Genomic DNA, 22,100 nt, shown 5'->3' on the forward strand with positions numbered 1-22,100 from the left:
AGGATTTGAACACTTGAACAGGATGGTCTCTTCTGTAATGCATTATGTTCAGGCCCTGGGATGAACTTGTCATTTACACAAAAATAAGAATTTTACAGAGGATTTCTAGAATTCCAGAATTTTTACTGCCAGCCAATCCAATGAGCATCTCCAACTTAACTCTACAAAAGGGCACGGAACAGTCTTTCCTTGTCAAAATTGAGTGTCTGATGTTCTAGACCCTCAGGCACATATCTTCTATTATGATTATTATTCCTATTATTACACATTCATTATTTTGAATCAGTTTTTACCGTCTCCTGGAATTCCCTGTTAAAATAAGGCAGCTACCCTACAAGAGAATTGAGTAGGATTTTATTATTTGCTATTTGTTGTGATTGCATCCAGTTCTTTCTTGATGGTCAGCTGAAGCTTTAAGATGTATTGCTTCACTTTTATTGTACTTAAAGGGGCATATGGCGAATAGACTTCAGTCTGGACCCTGCCTAGCATATGTCCTGGAATAAACACCTGTGTCCAACTAGGGGGAAGAAAAGGAGGGTTCACGGATTGGGGGACATGGGTCTGTCTGCCACAGTGGTGGAGGCAGGGGTCAAGTACATGTCCCAGAATAATTTAGGGGGTTACCGCAGGCAGGCAGCCTGCATGTTTTGGACAGTTGTGGGGAGAGTTGTCAGGAAGCATTGACCCAGATCTCTGTGAACGTATCTCTGATCTCCAGGTTCTACAGGGACAGCAACACGTGGGATGTACACCAACAGTTTTTATGGGGACCTGGCCTCCTTATCACTCCAGTTCTGGAAGAGGCAAGTGACCCACAGAGGCACACAGATGGCCTCCGCTTCTGTTCCTGCTGCCCTCCAAACTCTTCTCTTCCTGGAACAATTTATCTTCTTTTTATCCCAAGCCCATTTCCAGCCTCCATGGCTGAGTCGGCCCTGAAGACAGTGTGCTGAGGTTTGGGGAAATTGGGGATCTGTTACTTACATATTTTTTTCTATGAGTCTTTTTTCTTGACCAAGAGTCCAACCAGGGTAGAAGCATCTACTGGGACTCTGTGTTTAGGGACGGTCCTGTTCATCATTACATTCTCACAGCTCCTTGAGGTAGAGGCAGAATGGAGCAGGGGCCCAACACCCTCTCTAAGGTTGGATAGAATTGGGGTGTGATCTCTGCCTCTTCCTCTTAGCACCTTGTGTTCTGGGATGGTTCCTTGGCTGGAAAGGTGAGATCATGAGAGTACCCGCCACTGGGGACCGTTGGGAGGATTTCATGAGTTAATGTAAAGCTGGAATTTTTGCCACAACGTGTATTTCAATATTATTATTATTCCTGATGGGATTCCACTGGGATTTTTCTTTGGGTTTCCAAGTTATTGCTCCTATTATTCCTATTAGAAGAAAGGCACGGTTTGATAACAGAGAAAAGAAAGGCTGTTTTTGCTCTCTCAGTATATGGTTCAGAAGCTCCCTTGGGAATGCTAAGAAATCCATCTTATACCCTTCAGAGACTGGGCCACGAAGAACAACAGTTTGTTTTAATTTCAGGGTGCCGAGAAAGTGATGGCTTATATGCCCGATGCCATCTGGTATGATTACGAGACTGTAAGTAGCTTTGACTTTTCTTAAACTCCTCATGACCACAGCTGCATAGACAGGGTCCCTCCCTGGAGACAGGAACATCTATCCATGCACCTAGGAGTGTTTTTGCCATGTTTTCTGTAATTTCATAGCGTAAGTCACTTAACGTCAGTCATGATGAGATCCGGAAAAAACCCACTTTTATATACTTTATTCAACAGTAAGATAAGGGCAAATGGCAGAGGGTCCAATAGGGAATTTCAGCCTGGTCAGGAGTCAGCTGACTTGTCTAAAACGGTCAGTTCATCTGCTGTATGTGAACTGGTGTAAATGCTCCCCCAAATTCCTAAGTGATGGCAAAACCTGTTGCTCTTAATTGTTTTTCCTTCCTCTCGTTCGATTGCCTGACTAGACAGTAACTCAGCTGGGTGGAGAAAGAGGGAGCTGTAGATAACTTGGCGCCTAGAGAAGAGGGGGGGCATGGATGTGCTGTCCTAACAGGTGCTTGATTTGTGTGCTTGCCTCAGGGGGCCCGAACGAGATGGAGGAAGCAAAGAGTGGAGATGGAACTTCCTGGAGACAAAATCGGACTCCACCTTCGCGGAGGCCATGTATTCCCCACACAACAGCCCGCCACCACCACTGTGGTCAGGTACAATGCGGCGGGAGTTTCCTCTAAGGGGGGTGCTGCCGATAAAGTTGGTCATTGCCGTTCCCATCTGTTGCCCAGGCAGAAGATGCTGAAGCTTTATGTGGAGCGTGGGGAGGAAGGGGATGGGGGTGGGGGGTGTGGTCATCAGACACTGTGATTTACAAGAAGTTGTGGAAGTTGTGGTTTACAAGATGGATGTTGAAAGAATTTAATCCCTGTTCTTTAACTTTTTTTAATGTTTATTTATTTTTGAGAGAGAGAGAGAGAGAGAGAGAGAGAGAGAGAGAGAATGTGAGTGGGGGAAGCGCAGAGAGAGAGAGAGACACAGAATCTGAAGCAGGCTCCAGGCTCTGAGCTGTCAGCACAGAGCCCAATGCGGGGCTCGATCTCATGAACCTTGAGATCATGACCTGACCCAAAGTCAGAGACTTAAACGATTGAGCCACCCAGGCGCCCCAATCCCTGTTCTTTCTTAAACCGCTGCATTTCTCCTCAAAACACACTGACTGCTGGGGTGGTCATCCTTCCTGGTTTTCCCAGGACCACTTCAATTCTAGCCCTGAAAGTTTCATGTCTTGGGAAGCCTCTCATTCTAGCAATGTCGGTCTGTTGATCACCCTACCTGGTTGGCCAGATCACCCATCCATCGTGCTGTGCTCTTGACGCATTCATCCTCATTTCTAGGGACAGCGAGTCCACGTTTTATTCCCCTATAATCTCAATTCCCCATTCCTTTCCTCCCATGAGCCATTTCTTTCTTATGATGCAAAACAAGGTCCAAAAATTACTTGTTCAATTCAAATCACTCTCATACCCCTGTTTTCTCCTTTACAACTCTGTGATTCTGAAATTATAGACTCCATCTGTACTAAAGAGGTACACAGTTCTATCTGTCTCTAAAAGTATTAGCTTATTTATTTTTAACAGACTGGGTGTTCTTTGGAAGTTAGAAATCTTTCTTTTCCTTTGAACTTTCCTTACTACCTTAATTTTTCAAATTGCAGGCTTTTTTTTTTAAAATGATACTTCTACATCTAATACTAAATGGTTTCCTTTTCTCTAGCTGTTCAGCTTCAGGCTATTCTGCATGCTGATACTAAAATTATCTTTCCAAGATGAAGATTTTTGACTTGTTGCTCCCCTGCATGAAATCCAGACTCTTTCATGAGTAGGGGTGTTCAAGGCCAATCACAATCTGGTTCCAAGTTAACTACTGTGCCTCCTGATGCATCGGAATACACGCCTATGGACCAGCCACGCCCCAAACCTTCTGGTCCTCAGACATACCCATCTATCCAACTGTGTTTGGGCTTCTGCACTTATTACCCTCTCCGACATCCTTCCCCCGTGCCTTCTTAACGACTCTCCAAAGATTTCATCTGCAAGATATCTTCCTCAATTCTTCCAGCAGAGGGAGTGCTGCCACTCCAAACTTTTTAAATACTCTTTTGTATACTTCTAATTATTTTTTGCTCTTTAGCTGACTTTTTTTCTGTCCTTAATTTTTTTTAATGTTTATTTATTTTTGACAGAGAAAGAGAGACAGAGCTTGAGTGGAAGAGGGGCAGAGAGAGAGAGGGAGACACAGAATCTGAAGCAGGCTCCAAGCTCTGAGCTGTCAGCACAGAGCCCGACGTGGGGCTCACAATCTGTGAGACAGTATGATGTGAGCTGAAGTCGGACACTTAACTGACTGAGCCACCCAGGCGCCACATTCTTCTTAATATTTTAAGCATTTCGATCATGGTTACTTTATACCTTGTATTTGGAAATTCTATTGTCTAAAATCCTTTGGAGAATCCAAATTATTTTTCATTGCTTTTGCCAACTTTCTTTCATGCTGGCTTATCACCTTGTGTGTTCAGTAATTTTTTTTGTGTTTCAAATGTAGTGATCTTAAGGATCCAAAAAAAGTCCCTCCAGAGGGGATTCAGAGGGGATTTGCCCATTTCTTCAGTTGTGAGTCAGGACTTCTTCACCTGAGGTCATCTTAAGCTCCCTTCAAAGACCAAGTGTTGGGTGGGTCTTTTAGGGTGTCTGGTGTCCTTCAGATTATCTAATGCACCACTCCTAGAAGTCTTCCAACTTTTGTGTCTCTCTTTACTTTCTGCCTGGATTATTTAGCGAATATGTTTAATCTTCCTTATAATATTTAAGGTCATCCATCAATAGAGTTGTGATCTATTTATCTTTGTGTCTCTTGGACTTGCTAACAAATGAAAGCTACTTCATACATGTGTGTTGAGTGAAAGCAGGTGATTTGGTTGATAACAGAACCTGACTTGCTCAGGGCACAGTGGAGGGCTGACATGTGAAAGAAGAGAAAACGTGAAGTCAGTGATGGGCCAATGGTATCAGGAAACGGGGAGGTAGTCCAGGAGAGTCGTGAAATAAGGAGGGATTCCACATGAAATGGCCCTTTCCCCCTCCTTCTCTATGCCCACCTACTTCACCACCTTTCTGAGTCATGTTTTGTGCTTCATTTGATTTTGCTCTCAAAATGAAATAATAATGAATAATCAAATTAGGAAAGTTGCCATTAAACTTTATTGTATTTTGTTGCTTTCTGAGTCAAAACGGTTCTTAGGCAGGGAAAACAAATATATCCCCCCAACCATAATTAATACTTCCCCTGCACGAATCATCTCTAACATTAGGCTGAACCAATTATTGTCTGAGATCTCTTTCTCTTCTAATAGTCTGTTTTCTGAGGAATAGTTGCACCAGCAACTTTTATAGTAGCTATTGCAGGGATTTGGGCACTTAAGTTCTGGCCTCCTACATAGATGTGTATTGCTAATGTTGGCAGTATTTCTGTCTCCTGTGACGTTATTGATTCTAGAGAAAGATGCGCCCGTTGATTTTGCTTTTGTGCCTGAAGAAAAGCCAAGCCATCTGCTGCTAGTAACCTTTCCCATGTGAAATCTCACGGAAACATTCCCATCTCTTTTGGCCAAGTTCTCTGAGTCTTTAGTCTTTATCTCCCACCTAAACCTTGTTTCCCACAGTCGACGGAACCCTCTTGGTCTCATCATCGCCCTAGATGAGAACAAAGAAGCCAAAGGCGAACTTTTCTGGGATGATGGGGAAACTAAAGGTAGGTACTGTTAGGACAACCTGCATCTGTGAGTTACATCCTCTGGCCATTCAGCCGTGGGAGAAATCTCACCAGGCACAGCAGTGTTAATCACTCAAGAGGAGGATTTTGGTTTCAGTTGCACTGTTCACAGCTAGTGGTAGGCGGACCGCAGATGGAAGGAAAACACATTTCTACCTTTTAGAATGCTTCCATCAGACAAGCAGTATATACAGGCTCTCATTTTATTGTCAACAGGCATCTGAAAGAGATGTTTTCAAGACTGTTCCTGCCATTCACTGTAGATCTCTTCCCCAAAAACGCTTCTGTACAAATATCAATGATATGAAACATACCCATGCCGGTGAGTCAGAGTGAGACTATATTCTTCTTATGTGCCTGACTCTGGCCATGCTTCTTAGCACATTTTTCTGGCTCCAGTATACTAACAACTCTTGTGGCTCAAGCTTAGGAAACAGATTCACTTGGGGCATATGCCTTAGAAGCACTTGGAAGGGAATCTTTTCAAGGCTAAGGTAGGAAGGAAAAGGGAAAACAGTGGCCTGGCCTTGGAGACTGTTTATAATCTTGCCATTCTCAGGATGTAGCTTTCAGTACAACGAGGGTGAAATCTGTTCTTCTGGGTGGGCAGGCCAGAGGTTGACTCATCTTTGTCTCACTTGCAGATACTGTGGCCAGTAAAATCTATCTCTTATGTGAGTTTTCTGTCACCCAAGTAAGTAGCGTATTTTTATGAATCTTAGGTGTGAGCTTTGTCTGACCGTTAGCTCATGTATGTTTGTGTATGTGTGTAATTGTATTTGTAGCTTCATATGCCTTTATGACTGTAGAGCACGTTTCCTTTTTTTTTTTTGAAAATAAAAGAAATTTATTTTTTAAATTATTTTTTAAGGTTTTTTTTTTAATGTTTATTTATTTATGAGAGAGAAAGGGCACAAGCAGGGGAGGGGCAGACAGAGAGAGAGAGAGACATGATCTGAAGCGGCCTCTACTCTGACAGCAGAGAATCCGATGTGGGGCTCAAACTCACAAACCGTGAGGTTATGACCTGAGCCAAAATCAAGAGTCAGACACTTAAACGACCGAGCCATCCAGGTGCCCCTATTTTTTAAGTTTTTATTTTATTATTCTTTAAATATTTTTAATGTTTATTTATTTTTGAGAGAGAGATAGAGAGACAGAGAGAGAGACAGAGACAGAGCATGAGTGTGGGAGGGGCAGAGAGAGAGGGAGACACAGAACCTGAAGCAGGCTCCAGGCTCCAAGATAGCAGCACAGAGCCTGATGCAGGGCTTGAACCCATGAACTGTGAGATCATGACTTGAGCCAAAGTTGGATACTTAACCAACTGAGCCACCCAGGCACACCTTAAGTTTTATTTTAATTCCAGTTAGTTCACATACAGTGTTGTATTAATTTTAGGTGTACAATATAATGATTCAACAATACCATACATCAACCAGTGCTTAGATGAGTGCATTTCAACTTATGCCTTAACTCCCAACGTTGAATTATCCATGTTAGTAAAAAGAGCAATCATATGGATAAATCAAAGCCATCAGCCTTTTAAAATACAGTTTAAAAAAATTTCTCAGGGCACATGGGTGACTCAGTGGGTTAAGCATTTGACTTCTGCTCAGGTCATGATCTCACAGTTCTTGAGTTCAGACTCCGCATTAGGTTCTGTGCTGACAACTTGGAGCCTGGAACCCCCTCTCTCTCTCTGTCTCTCAAAAATGAATACGTTTTTAAAAAATTAAAAAAAATTCTCTGTGCATATGTGTGTTTCTCTCTCTCTCTTTTTACTCAGGGAAGTATTAAAATAAGTTTGTACTCCTCAAGCACATGTGAGTAGAGACAGCTAAGAGGTATTCAAAGCAGTTTTGGGTATTTGGTCTAGAACAGGATATTCGAGTGCCTTGACAATCTATCAGTGGATCTTTGTGCTTAATTGTTTTGCAGAACCGCTTGGATGTGAAGATTTTGCAGTCAACCTACAAAGACCCCAATAATTTAGTATTTAAAGAGATTAAAATTCTTGGGATCCAGGAGCCTAACAATGTTATAGTGAAACACAATGGTGTCCCAAGTCAGATTTCTCCTAATGTCACTTATGTTTCTAACCTACAGGTAAAAATTCATTTTGTTGAGATAGTTTATCAAGAATTTATAGCTTATGGTGGTCCTTCTTGCCAAGGTCGCCTGGGTCCTGAAGGACCAGGGCACATTCTGAGGTCTGGAGTGGGGAAGAAGAGGGTTAGGAGAGAAAAAAAAAGGAGGCAGTAGACCTAAGCTAGAATAGATCAGGGAGGTACTGAGGTACTGGAATCAGATAAAATGGCCTTTCCATCCCTATTCTTATATTTGCCCCTCAGTCTTCTGTTCTCTCTGACTGGGACAGAAAAGCAAAGTGAGGAGTGTGGGGGACAGGGTTAGAGGGAATGTTGGTCTGGCCACTGGTGGCTGAAGCAAGAAAGGCAAAGTGGGAGGTGAGATTCCCATTAATTAAAAATTTGAAGTGCATTTTTTTTTTTACTATGTTCAGATATAAAAACTTTCTCCAACACATACATTTTAAAGAAATATTTCAAGTCAAAGAATCTGATAAGCCTAGCTAATGCTGCTTATTTGGTTAGAGAATATTAAATAATAATAATAAAAAAAAACCCACCACTTTTCATCAGTTATAATGAGACCTGATGCTTTTGAGCAGATTGTAATCTGTTCCTCTGGTATCTCATGCTATGAGGAATCCTTCCCCATCCTCCTTCACTCCAGGCCCTGTAGGTGATCTGGGACTGGGGGCTGCTGGGTCAGCATGTTTGTGAGAGATCTTCCAAATTTGGAGTAAATGCGTAAATCTGGTATTCTCCTTTAATGTTGTATCGATGATGTTGGCCATTTTGCCTTACAACATATATTGAGGATGCCTACATTATGAAGTTAGAAATAAAGTACAGTTGACCCTTGAACATCATGGGGAGACACTGACCCTCCCACACTGTCAAAAATCTGTGAATAACATTTGACTCCCCAAATCCTTACTGATAGCCTACTATTGACCAGAAGCCTTACAGATAATATAAGTTATCAATTAACACATATTGTGTGTCATATGAATTATAAACTGTATTTTTACAATACAGCAAGCTAGAGAAAAAATGTTATTAAGAGAATCATTCAGGAGAGAAAATACATTTACAGTTCTGTACTATATTTATTGAAAACAGTGCACATGTAAGTGGACACGTGCAGTTCAAACCCATATTGTTCAAAGGACAACTGTATCATATGGTTAGTTATGTGGACGGCACCGGGCAAACCATTTGAAGAGTGCATATATGAAAACAAACTCAGTAAATATTTGTTAAATAAGTTAATTAATGCAAGAGCAAAGGAATTCTTATTGCTTGAATTTGGGTGGTGGGGAGACACAATTTGTACACATGAAACTACTGGGCAGGGGACAGGCAGTCCAAAGCAACACAAAGGAAATGTTCAGTTACAGTATACCTAATTTCAGTGTCAAAGCCTAATGGAGTAGCTGAGCAAAGCCATTGGGGAAGTCAGGGTTTGAGCTGGACTTTGAACGATGGTGTATCGGGTAGAGATTCGTTCACCTACAAGTGATAGGCAACTGAGCTAAATGGGACTTTAAACAAATTGGAATTTTCTTCCTCACACAATAACAAGTCTAGAAAGTGGTCAGCTGCTGGCATTGGTTCAGTGGCTCAAGGCTGTCAGGGTTGATTGGCCAGTAGCAGAATAAAAGAAGAGGCAGGAAAGAAAAGGTGGATTGAAGGAGCAGGCCCTTAAATCCAGAAGGAAACTCTGGGCCAGCAACTCCCAGTGGACTTGGACTTACCTATGAATGGCCACAGCTATGTTACATGGATTAAAAGGAACTTAATTAGGAACTTAAGTTCCTTAATCAGGAACTTTAATATTCCAAACTGAAATAGTGAGTAAGAAAGGAACTTTTATATAAAGCAAGCAATTAGCCGTGCATTCCACAAAAGGGCACCATTTTCCTAGAAAGAGTATTTGCCTAGATAACATATTCAAAGTTGAGACGTCAGAATAAGCCAATCTAAGGATTGAGAATAGCCTTACATTATTTAGTCTGTGAGTGTTGTATGACTAGAATAGGGAAGAGATCAGCTTGGACAAATAGTGTGTGGTTAGATTTGGGAGGGTCTTAGGCATCAAAGTGAGAAGGATCTGATTCTCAAAGTGTGTCATATGGATCCTTGAATCAAGGCTCTGGAGAATGGGATTTGTAGAACAGGGAAGTTTAAGGTGAATTTAGTCTGAGAAGAGCCTGGAAGAAGGGTGATTATCCTTAAAATGTGATTTTATAGCTCTGGACAAATGAGAGCCTTCACTATGGAAATTGCTAATTAAAGAAGAGATAAAAATATGTAGAAAAGTTAAATATTTGAATTAGTGGGACTCAAAGAAGCAGGTTTTAGGCTTTGAGGATTTGCTCTTGGAGAAATGAAAAGGTTGGGATGTTAGAAACAGAAGGAACTGTAATGATGTTGCCAACTCCCCAGTTTTGCCTTTGATGAAACTGAGGCCCAACGAATTAGAATAATTTGGCTAAGTTTCCACAGCAGAATGGAGATGAGAACCCAAGCCACATGTTCTTACTCCTGTGTTCTTGCCACCACTCCAGACCAAGGTGGGACACTGGTCTGAAAAATGGAGGGCAAAAATATAAGCTCGATTTAGTATGACCCTGTGAGCTTGTGTGTGTTATGCTTCAAGGGGAAATGCTTGTAGGGAAATACTTCTTGACCAAGTAAGAATGAGGAAGGGGAGTCAGGGAAGGAAAGAAAATGGGTGATCACAGAAGATTTTATTCTCCCTAATTCCCTTCTGAACATGATGTACAAGATTCGGATAGAGTTGGTACCTTTGCTCTCTTCCCCCCTCCCTCCATATAGCCCTCTTTATAGCAGCTGCAGTGCTGTGTTTCTTGGATGTTGAGAGTCCGGTCTGGTTTCTATCTCCTCTCCTAAGAGAGGTTTTGGATCTTGCAAGGGTTTTGTCCTGAGCATTAATTTCCTTGTCACTTACCCATCCCTGCAGGTCGCCCTTATCACGGAAATTGATCTTGTCCTGGGAGAAGCATACACAGTGGAGTGGGGCCTGAAGATAAGGGATGCAGAAAAAATAGACTGTTATCCCGATGAGAGTGGTGCTTCTGCAGAAAACTGTACTGCCCGTGGCTGTGCCTGGGAGGTAACCCTGCTGATGACGCTGACACACGCCAAAATCCACGGCACTTCATCTCCAGCTTCATGAGCGTAGCGCCAATCCCCATGTCACTACTTAAAACCCATAGAAAGGAAAGATTTCCAAAAGAACCCGAGTTTTTATCTGACTGTAAAGAATAGGTAGGGACAGGAGTAGGACCTTTCTTTTTTTTATAACTACTTTGCAAGGAGACCAGGAATTTAAATGTAGGTCGCTACCAAAGAGTATCTGGCTTTGTCTCCCTGCAGATTGCCTTTTCTAGCCCCCTTATATTCGATCATTCTAGGAACACATACTGAGCTGACGTTAGCTTTCCTTTTCAGGCACCTAGTTCTCCTGGGGTCCCATTTTGTTATTTTGTCAATGACCTGTACTCTGTCGGCGACATTCAGTATGACTCACGTGGTGCCACTGCTACCGTCTCATTAAAGTCTTCTTTATATGCCTCCGCTCTGCCCTCGGTACCCGTGACCTCCCTCCGTGTGCAAGTGACCTACCATAAGAACGACATGGTGCAGTTTAAGGTGTGTGTTCACAGTGCGTCTATGTATCAGGTACTGCCTGGGAGGTTGGCAGTTCCATTTCTTTTGCTAGTGGAGGCTGCAGAGCACTAAAGTAAGTGTGCCCTTCTAAGCTAACCCTGCCCCAATATACTAGATCATTATCCTAGAGCACCGAGAAACCGTTGACGGAACAGTGCTCTCTGTTCTATTTTGAAGAGATCGCGGTGTCTGCTGTAAGGAAAGTGGTTGGGAGAACAAGAGTGAAAAAGGAGGCTGCCAGTTAGGTCATCCACGTGGGAGACCAAGTGTAGAGCAGGAATAGGAAAGGAGAAGAATGGCGGGCATCTGGGAGGACTGAAAAGGTAGGATCACAGGATTGGGTGATGCCTTCAAGTACGTGATGAGGGAGAGGGAGGCATCAAGAATGATTACCACGTTTCCGGCATGTGTCTCTATATGGATGGTGGTGCTATTAACTGGATGGGAAAATGGGAAAGGCTTGGGCTTGGGCAAAATAAGAGATGAGTTCAGTTTGGGATGCTGAATTCAGGGTGTCTATGGAATAGCCACACAAGTGTAGTGATCTTTTTTTCCTATGATTTAATCACAACTAAGGATTAGTGATAGGCTGTTCTTATGTCTTTCTCTACTGAATCGTCAGTTTCTCAAAGACAGGAATTTCTCTGTTCATCTCTGTGTTTCTAAAATCTGACATAGAGCTTGTATGTAGTTAGTACTCAGATGTTTATTGAGAGAGTAAATGAAAGACATCAGGCGTTGCCCGAAACGTTCTTCACCACCTGCTATCAACCTGGACTCTGAGTCCCCTTACAACTTCTAATACAGGGAAAATGCTCTATTATCTTTCTGTCCTCACCAAAGCACTGGCCTGTGGTAGGCACCTAATGAGTTTGAAGAAAATGAACTTGCTTGCATTTCCTGCATTAACCCTTTCTTACTCTACCTCCTGATCATACCATAGCTCTCTCTCCAGGATTTGACTTTTTTTTTTTTTTAAGTTTATCTTGAGAGAGACAGAGACAGTGGGAGCAGGGGAGGCTCAGAGAGAGAGGGGGAAAGAGAGAGAATCCCAAGCAGGCTTCACGCTGCTGGCTGGAGAGCCTGACGTGGGGCTCGAACCCACAAACTGTGAGATCATGACCCGAGCCAAAACCAAGAGTCGGATGCTTAACCAATTAAGCCACCCAGGGGACCCAGGATTTGTCTCTTTTTGACCCTGCTTCAATACTCTGTGCCTTTGCATTTATTTCTCTACCAGAAATGACTTTATCTCCTTGCTGTGTTTGGTTAATAATAGCTGCCAAGTTTTTAACACTCAGCCTGCATTTTTCTCGTGAAACCTTCTCAGTCTTCCAGTAACTGTGTTAGGCATTTTCTTCTCTGTAATCTCACAACACTCCTACATCGCTCCACATTAGCACACATCATCACCCGGGTATCGCGGGTACTTCTTTTACCTCCCAGGAGCATGTGAATTTCTTAAAAACAACAGTCGTGTCTTATTTGATTTAGTGTGTCTGGTCTCCAGTACAGCATCAGGCAGGAGTAGAGTAGGTATTCAGTGAATCAGTCTAGACCCCATTTTTAGCAAGAACACCTATGATTATTTTAATCAAATAGTGTTTTTGATGGATTTTTTTTCAATCACAGTAGCTTTCAGATATTCACGTACACCCACATGCAAAGTAATAAATAATATATTCATACATACCAAACTGATTTCTAGACTGATTTTTCCAAGATATCACCAATATCAAAGGGAATGTGTTACTGTGATAGGGGCCTTAAAAATGAGATATGACAGACTCAGATCAGAATGTGAAGTCTATTGTTCTTTGATATTGTAACTAAATCCCTGGTATCATGAGCTTCCAGAGACAAAGAAATATTAGCATTCAGACTCTGTGTCAAAGATACCAAGTTTCTGCTAAGGATATGGTTTTCTAGAGTACTATATTTTCCTAATTTTTTTTCCCCACTCACCCTAGATTTATGATCCTAACAACAATCGGTATGAAGTCCCGGTGCCTCTCAACATACCCAGGGTTCCATCCAGCACCACAGAGGGTCAGCTATATGATGTCCTCATCAAGAAGAATCCGTTTGGGATTGAAATTCGCCGGAAGAGTACAGGCTCGGTAATGTAAGTAGCTCCTAGTCGGATTTGGAATTGATGGTTACCTATACATGCACTGCCAGGTCCATTGTCCTTGGAGATACCCTGGCTCAAAGCATCACATCATCCATTTCCAGATTTATGAATATGTTATTCCTTTTGGGTCTGTTCTTATGAGAAATCTTTACTTCCCTGGCAATAATTACTGAGGCACTTACATGTATTAGGGATTCATTCAACCAATGTTTATGGGGTGGTTAGTATCTATTATCTCTATATTAGGTGGTTATAGAAGATGAGGTCTCTCTTCTCATGCCAAAGATTCATGGTAAATAACAAAGATAATTTAAGTTAAAATATACATAAGGAAGTTTAGATAGTGACAACTGCTATGTAGGAAAAAGAACAGGGTAATCAGGAGTTATGGGGGGTTGACTGCTTTTGATACTGTGGTCAGAGGAGGGCTCTCAGAGAAGGTGACATTTGAAATAGGACTCAGATGAGAAGGATCCACCCATGTGGATCTGGGGGAAGGGGAAGAACACTTCAGACAGATGGAAAAATAGGTGCACACGGCCGTGAAGCAGGAGCAAGCTCGCCATATTAAGGGAGGAGATGTCCATTGTGGCTGGAGCATATTGTGGTCGGATCGCTCCAGATGTTATGTAGCAAGTGGACCGTAGAAGAGAAGGAATAGGACCCCGGGCTGGGGTAGAGTGGTAGCAACGGAGGTGGTGACATGTGATGGGATGTGGCATCCTGGGGACAGAACTGAAGGAAGGCAGTGGGAGAGGAAAATAGGAGAATGAAGGCTGGCTCCAGGGCTGGTAGCAAGTGCATCTGAGATCATTTTAATGAAATAGACTTTGCGTTTGTGTGGAAGATTAACAGGGCTCTTGGGGGGAGAGGGGACCAAGAGTTCTGTTGTCCTGGCAAACAGGGTGTTGACTGTTTGAAGCCAATAGGATAACCCATTTATTTTCCAAATACACCCTTTTGTGTTGCAGTTGGGACTCTCAGCTCCTTGGCTTTACCTTCAATGACATGTTCATCCGCATCTCCACTCGCCTTCCTTCCCAATATGTCTATGGCTTTGGGGAAACCGAGCACACAGCCTTTCGGAGAGACTTGAACTGGCACACGTGGGGGATGTTCTCCCGAGACCAACCCCCGGGGGTAAGGAGAAAGCACTGGGGGATCTGTGTCTGCCTCTCTCTGCTCATACTGTGTGCACTTCATGCTTCATCTTCTTCCCTGGCTAACCTTAGATGGTCACATTCTGCATTTGGACAGAGGGCCAATTTGTTGTCAGGCTCCTTTGTTCTTATGTATTTAGTTCACTGCATGGACCTTAGCAGTCATTTTTTGTTGAGTTTCTTTCTCAGCCATGATGTCTTTTAACCTCTTAACGCTTCTCCCCCACAACTCTCCCAGTACAAGAAGAATTCCTATGGCGTCCACCCCTACTACATGGCACTGGAGCAGGATGGCAGTGCCCATGGGGTGCTCCTGCTAAACAGCAACGCCATGGGTAAGATGACACCAACATCTCCTCTTATTTCTGTGAACCAGTCATTCTTCTTTTTTTTTTTTTTTAAATTTTATCTAAATCCAAGTTAGTTAACATATAGTATTGGTTTCAGGAGTAGAATTTAGTGATTCATCACTTACGTATAACACCCAGTGCTCATCCCAACAGGTGCCCTCCTTAATGCCCATCACCCATTTAGCCCACCCCTTCACCTAACACCCCTCCAGCAACCCTTAGTTTGTTCTCTGTATTTAAGAGTCTCTCATGGTTTGCCTCCCTCTCTGTTTTTATCTTATTTTTCCTTCCTTTTCCCTATAGTCATCTGTTTTGTTTCTTAAATTCCACATATGAGTGAAATCATGTGGTATTTGTCTTTCTCTGATTGACTTTTTTCACTTAGTATAATATATTCTAGTTCCATCCACATCATTGCAAATGGCAAGTTTTCATTCTTTTTGATAGCTGAGTAATATTTCATTGTGTATAAATACCACATCTTCTTTATACATTCTTCAGTTGATGGACATTTGGGTCCTTTCCATAATTTGGGTATTGTTGATAGTGAACCAGTCATTCTTGAGTAATGTTAGAATGTGTTTGCCTGAGGGGTGCCTGGCTGGCTTAGTCGGTTAAGCATCTGACTTTGGCTCACGTCATGATCTCACAGTTAATGGGCTGAAGCCCCACATTGGGTTCTGTGCTGACAGTTCAGAGCCGAGAGCCTGGTTCAGATTCTGTGTCTCCTGCTCTCTCTCTGCCCCTCCCCTGCTCTCTCTCTCTCTTTCAAAAATAAATAAACATTAAAAAAAAAAACCAGAATGTGTTTGACCTAGCTGCTCCCTAAAGTCAAAATTATTACCCTGGGGACAGTGTTTTTGTTTTTTGTTTTTATTTTCTATCTAGGCTTTCTGTTTGTTTCAGTTCAGTAACATGTGGTAACAAGAGTTAACTCTTATTTGGCAAAAATGTAAAAAGGGATAGCAAGACCAAGGAAGTCCCAAAAATCCTGTAGGTCAGCCAGTGGGAACCATCTTTTTATTTTGAATTAGTGGAGAAGCTCTGGGTAAGAGTGCTCACCCTGGGGGTATGGGAGTGTGAAGAAAATTTGTATGGTCTCTTGGAAAGAGGGTGGGAAATCAGGAGGTGGAGGGGAAAGTATGCATGTAAAAACTGGTGGAATCAGAGTAAGGTCTGTTCCTGACTTCAGAGTTTTATATGGATGTCAACTCCTGGTTTCGACAATGTACAATGGCTACATAAGATGTTGTCATTGGGGGAAATTGGGTGAACTGTACAAAGGACTCTAGTACTATTTTTGCAAATTCTTGTAAGTCTTAAACTATTCTAAAGTAAGAGTAATAATTTGAAAAGAGCAGAATGGCAAAACATATTATAAAATAATAATAAACCCAATGGCAAAAAAAATCCAGGGGTAGCACCCTGTAGACTTTCACTTCTTTAAAGTGCCTAGTATGTAGGCATAGTAAAAATACTTTTTCTTCATATTCTCTAATAAAGAGGCATTGGGAGAAGGAAAAGGTAAGAATTTCAGGGGTAATTCCTCCCCTTGGAAGTTTCCAGCTTGATTGATATTTTCCTATATCTTCAGATGTGACATTCCAGCCCCTGCCTGCCTTGACGTACCGCACCATAGGGGGAATTCTGGACTTTTACGTGTTCTTGGGGCCAACTCCCGAGCTTGTCACTCAGCAGTATACTGAGGTAGGAGGGAATTAAATTGATAATCAAGTATTCACGTAGTATCTTCTGAGTTCCCAAATCTACCTTTATTAGTATAGCTCTCAGATGATAACTGGAATTGTTGGTCTTTCTGGAAGATAGATATAGACTATAAAATGAGGAGACAAAAGACATCCCAAGAACTATTAAATTTGCAGCCTCTCAAAGCATTGCAGAGTAGCAGAAGTACTAGTGGTGCTACTGGTGGTGTTGGTGGTGGGGGTGGGGGTGGCGGTAACAGTGATGGCGGTGGTGGTGGGGGGGGGTGGTAACAGTGATGGCGGTGGGGGTGGGGGTGGCAGTAATAGTAATGGTGGTGGTGGCGGCAGTAATGGTATGTTAACGGTGATGTGTTAGAGGTAGTGGTGGTAGTGATGGACGTGGTGGATGTGGTGGTACAGTAATGGTGATGGTGATGTGGTAACAGTGATGGTGCTTGTAATAATGGTGGTCATAGGGGCCAGGACAGTTACTTTGGCAGCAGCAACGAGCATGCATATAACGTACTGCGTATCATGGATCATTTTACATATATTAACTCATCCAGTCCTCACGGGAGCACCATGAAGCAAATACCAGTATTATCCCCAATTTACAGGTGCAGGAAGTGATGAACAAGAGGTTTTTGCCTTCTGCATAGGGCCACCTAGCCAGCAGGGATTGGAGCCTGGATGGTAAGCCAGGCATTTTGCCTCTAGATGCTGAGTTTTTAACCAGTAAGCTACAATGCCTCTAGAATTCAGAGTAAAATCAGATTTTCCAAACCTCTTAGGGAAGAAGGTAAGATCCAGCAGAAAGCTTTCTCCAAGGTGTCCCTGTGGCTTTTCATCCTCTTAGTTTCTCTCCGTATTTGAATTTGCTGCTTATCTAGCTTGGGACACTGGAAAGATGTTCTTATTAATTTGTTGACAATGTCAATCCAGATTCTCCTTTTGAAGGATGAAGTTTTCTGTCTATTTTCTAGTTGATCGGTCGGCCAGTGATGGTTCCTTACTGGGCCTTGGGATTTCAGCTGTGTCGCTATGGATACCAGAATGACTCTGAGATTGCCAGCTTGTATGATGAGATGGTGGCTGCCCAGATTCCTTATGTACGTTCTCCATATGTGGTGTACTGGCTCTGGGATCTTATGGCCAACACTAGCTGTCTCTGTATGGGGATTAGCTTGACTTGGGGGGCAGGGGTTCTATAACTACACAATTTTAAAACATTTAGTCAAAAACATCATTGGTATCATAAAAATGAAAGGTTACTCAAACAGCAGTTTTGCTTAAAACAATAAAATGGCCCAAATTCAGCCATACCACCACATGTGTAGATATAACCTCAGTTCCAACACTCTGCTGGTACAGCACAGTCTTCCCTCAGCTTTGAGCTAAGCTTGTAGATAGGGATCTGGTTTCCTGATGAAATACATATGGAAGCAAATTCTGTCCTTCACTTGAGGACAAGAGGGGTCCAATAATCAGAGAAATTGATCCCATGAACTTCTTACATTTTTAATTTTCTTCTATTTTCTTGTTGTTTACAATTGTTGCTATTAATGATAAGTATAGCATGCAATATTTCATTTTTAAGAAAGCTTGTCTGGTAACCCCCAGGATTGGATATTCTAAAGCAATTACAGGGGATTTTTTTTTTTTAAAGGTAGATTTGCCATCCATCCAGTTGTATTAGTACTGGGTAGGTTACATTATATTATTTTCTCTGAAAGTGAACCACTGATCCCAGGGCCAGCCTCCTGGGGCAGGTAACCACAATCATTCATACCAGCCATTCACAAGGCACTTTCTCATCTGCCCTTTTCATTGATCCTCATAGTAGCCTTGATAGATATGCATTATCGTCTTTTTTTTTTTTCTATTTTACAACTGAAAATTTGAAAATTTCCCAGAACATAATACCTAATACCTGGGATTAGAAAAAGTAAAAAAAAACCATCTGAAATCCACCATCAGTTAGTAGAGGCGTGTTCTCACCTGGAACCTGGCCTTTATAACAGGGAACCTCTCACTTTCCTTGTGTGTTCCCCCAGGACGTTCAGTACTCAGACATCGACTACATGGAGCGGCAGCTGGACTTCACCCTCAGCCCCAAGTTTGCAGGATTTCCAGCTCTGATCACTCGCATGAAGGCCGACGGGATGCGGGTCATCCTTATTCTGGTTGGTCCCTCTGTGAATGGGTGAAGTTCGTTGAGGACAGCGAATGGGCTTAGTGAGGGGGAAGCTTCATATGTGTTTCCCTCCATGTTATGAGCAGAGAAGTTGAGGTTCAGTGAGAAAGTGTATTTCCCAGAATGCACAGAAGCCCTACAGTTCAGGAGGAAGTTTGTGCCCTTCTGTTTGAAGAGTTCTCCTTTTTTCTGTCCTGAGATGTTCTCTGGCTTTGGTCTTCTCACCTGATCTGAGCTTCGATTTCAGGACCCAGCCATTTCTGGGAACGAGACACAGCCCTATCCTGCATTCACCCGGGGTGTGGAGGATGATGTCTTCATCAAAGCTCCAAATGGTGGCGGCATTGTCTGGGGAAAGGTATGACCAGAGTGGTGATCCGCTAATCCCCAGCCTGGGGTTGGGTAACTGTTGGTGTGTTTGTGCATGTTGTTTCTGGGCCTTTTCTGTTTGGGTCCTGAGATCAGAAGGTCTCATTTTCTCAGTCAATATTTGTCAACACAATTGACATTTTTAGAGAATGTACATGTGTATGTGCATTATGGGATCTACTTTTCTCTAGAACAAAATCAAAGTATTACCATCCCTAGGACCTATGGTATATAATTTCTCAGGAAATACTATATAACATAAATTATTTAGTGCATTGCTTTTGAACAGTTTTCTCTTCACAGGTGTGGCCTGATTTCCCTAATGTCATTGTAAACGGGTCTCTAGACTGGGAGAGTCAAGTGGAGGTAAAGGGCCCTTTGTGGATGTGGGTGAAGTCATGACTGCCAGGAGGGTGCAGCTGTACCCGGGATAGCGGACATCCCCATGCCATGGGTGGGGGTGTGGCCAGGAATACACTGAGGGATTTTGTCCTGTGTGCCCATCTGTGTGCCGGTCACTTTACCTGTAATATTTTACTCCCCGTTGGGATGTAGGTATTATCATCCTCAGCATAACTAGGATTCAATGAGCGTAAATTACTGGTCCATGGTTTTAGGTGACTTAGTGATGACTTCAAATCCAAGGCTGTCAGATTCCAAAAGCCCATGAAATTTCCACCTCCAAGAAATACTGTTTTCCTAGAAATAGTATATTTGTTGTTGTTCTTGTTTTTGAGTATCCCTTTTAAACATAGTCTCCAAACCCTGTCTTTAGCAATGGGATCTTTTTCTCTGTAAATTTGTTTTCCATGGACAAGCTTCTCCATCTTCGCTCTTATACATCCCTTATCCTTCTTTGGGTTTCTCAATTGTGCTCTTACCTTCCAGTTCCCAGCCTTGCGTTAAAACTTGCTCTCTCCAGGGTACAAGTGCTTACTTGTAATCGCTCTTAGATAGGGATTCAAGGCAGAGGACCTAGCTTCCTCTTCTCTCTGTTGCTTCTCAGAGGAAGCCACTTGAAGTTTATTGGTCCAGGCAGACCACATGGACACAGGAATCTGCCAGGCCAGAGAGGGTCAGGGTCTCCTTGGCAGACATTCATTCATTCATTCATTCATTTGTTTATTAATTCATTCATTCATTCATTCATTCATTCTTTTTTTTTTTTAGTATTTTTCCCCTAGCACAACTGAAGTATAACTGACAAAATTGTATATTTATTTAAAGTGTACAGTGTGGTGACTTAATACATATATATCATGAAATGATTATCACAGTCTGGTTAATTAACACGTCCATCACCTCACATATTTATCATTTATCTATGTGGGGTGAGAATACTTAAGATCTACAGTCACAGCAATCTTTAAGTGTATAATACAGTGTTTTTAACTATAGTCACCAGGCTATACATTAGATCCCCAGAACTTATTCATCTTAACAATGAAAGTTTATACCCTTTGACCAGTATCTGCTCATTTCCCCCACCCATTCCCCCCGGTAACCACCATGCTACTGTCTATTTCTATGAATTCAACTTTTTTTTTTTTTTAGATTCCACATATAAGTGAGATCATATAGTATTTGTTTCTCTCTGTGTAACTTTTTCGTTTAGCATAATATCCTCTAAGTTCATATACGCTGTTGCAAATGGCAGGATTTACTTCTTTCTCATGGCTAAATAATATTTCATCATATATATATATATATGTATATATATATGAATGCATACATATGCACACCACATCTTCTTTATAAATTCATCAATTGATGGATGCTTAGGTTATTTCCACATCTTGGCTATTGTGAATAATGCTGCAATGAACATGACAGTACATATATATCTCTTTAAGATACTGATTTCATTTTATTCAGAATACATATCCAGAAGTGGGATTGCTAGATCACATGGTAATTCTATTTTTAAGTTCTTGAGGAACTTCCATATTATTTTCCATAATGGCCATGCAAATTTATATTCCCACCAACAGTATGCAATGGTTCCCATGTCCTTGCCAACAATTGTTATCTCTTGTCTTTTTGGTAAGAGCTATCTTAACAGGTATAAGATGATATCTCATTGTGGTTTTGATTTGCATTTCCCTGATGATTACTGATGTTGTGTACCTTTCCGTGTACCTGTTGGCCATTTGTATGATTTCTTTAGAAATATACCTATTCAGGTCTTCTATCTAATTTTTAATCTGTGTATTTGTTTTTTTTAATTTTTTAAGCATTTTTATTCATTTTTGAGAGATCAAGAGATGGAGCATGAGGAGGGGAAGGGCAGAGAGAGAGGGAGACACAGAATCTGAAGCAGGCTCCAGGCTCTGAGTTGTCAGCACAGAGCCCAATGCGAGGCTCAAACTCATGAACCAACCACGAGATTGTGACCTGAGCCAAAGTCAGATGCTCAACTGACTGAGCCACCCAGGTGCCCCATAATCTGTTTATTTGTTTTGCTTTATGTTTTGCTATTGAGTTGTGTAAATTCCTTATATATTTTGGAAGTTAATTTCTTATCAGATATATGGTTTGCAAATATTTTCTCTTATTCCCTGCGTTGACTTTTCCTTTTGTTGACTGTTTCCTCTGCTGTGCAGAAGTTTTTCAGTTCTATATAGTCCCACCTGTTTTTTATTTTTGTTTTTGTTGCTGATGCACGTGGTGTCAGACCCCATCTCCCCACATCATTGCCGAGACCAACGTCAAGGAGCTTTCCCCTGTTTTCTTCTGGAAGTTTTATGGTTTCAGGTCTTATATTTAAGTCTTTTTTTTTTTTTCCAACGTTTATTTATTTTTAAGACAGAGAGAGACAGAGCATGAACGGGGGAGGGGCAGAGAGAGAGGGAGACACAGAATCGGAAACAGGCTCCAGGCTCTGAGCCATCAGCCCAGAGCCCGACGCGGGGCTCGAACTCCCGGACCGCGAGATCGTGACCTGGCTGAAGTCGGACGCTTAACCGACTGCGCCACCCAGGCGCCCCTATATTTAAGTCTTTAAAAAAACTTTTTTAAGATTTTATTTATTTTTGAGAGAGAGAGAGAGAGAGC

The 22,100-nt window shown here is 42.1% G+C and overlaps 1 protein-coding gene across 2 annotated transcripts in view; it reads left to right on the forward strand.

Moving 5' to 3' along the window:
• Positions 1-22,100, forward strand: part of MGAM (maltase-glucoamylase) — a 95,454-nt gene that overhangs the window by 48,564 nt on the left and 24,790 nt on the right. Inside the window, exons 19-34 of one of the 2 annotated variants that reach the window (XM_047095174.1) lie at positions 722-806; positions 1,548-1,604; positions 2,108-2,232; positions 5,241-5,329; positions 5,995-6,044; positions 7,292-7,459; positions 10,424-10,576; positions 10,915-11,115; positions 13,104-13,258; positions 14,239-14,407; positions 14,666-14,762; positions 16,372-16,484; positions 17,467-17,592; positions 18,538-18,666; positions 18,925-19,035; positions 19,350-19,412. In XM_047095174.1, coding sequence (XP_046951130.1) covers positions 722-806; positions 1,548-1,604; positions 2,108-2,232; positions 5,241-5,329; positions 5,995-6,044; positions 7,292-7,459; positions 10,424-10,576; positions 10,915-11,115; positions 13,104-13,258; positions 14,239-14,407; positions 14,666-14,762; positions 16,372-16,484; positions 17,467-17,592; positions 18,538-18,666; positions 18,925-19,035; positions 19,350-19,412 — 1,891 coding nt within the window. The remainder of the gene's footprint in view (positions 1-721; positions 807-1,547; positions 1,605-2,107; positions 2,233-5,240; positions 5,330-5,994; positions 6,045-7,291; positions 7,460-10,423; positions 10,577-10,914; positions 11,116-13,103; positions 13,259-14,238; positions 14,408-14,665; positions 14,763-16,371; positions 16,485-17,466; positions 17,593-18,537; positions 18,667-18,924; positions 19,036-19,349; positions 19,413-22,100) is intronic. The other variant, XM_047095175.1, reaches the window with a different exon arrangement.

The sequence above is a fragment of the Lynx rufus genome, unplaced genomic scaffold (genome assembly GCF_022079265.1).
Source record: "Lynx rufus isolate CCGP_SWC_20201006 ecotype Redwood Valley unplaced genomic scaffold, mLynRuf1.p SCAF_4, whole genome shotgun sequence".
In the NCBI taxonomy this organism is placed as follows: domain Eukaryota; kingdom Metazoa; phylum Chordata; class Mammalia; order Carnivora; family Felidae; genus Lynx; species Lynx rufus.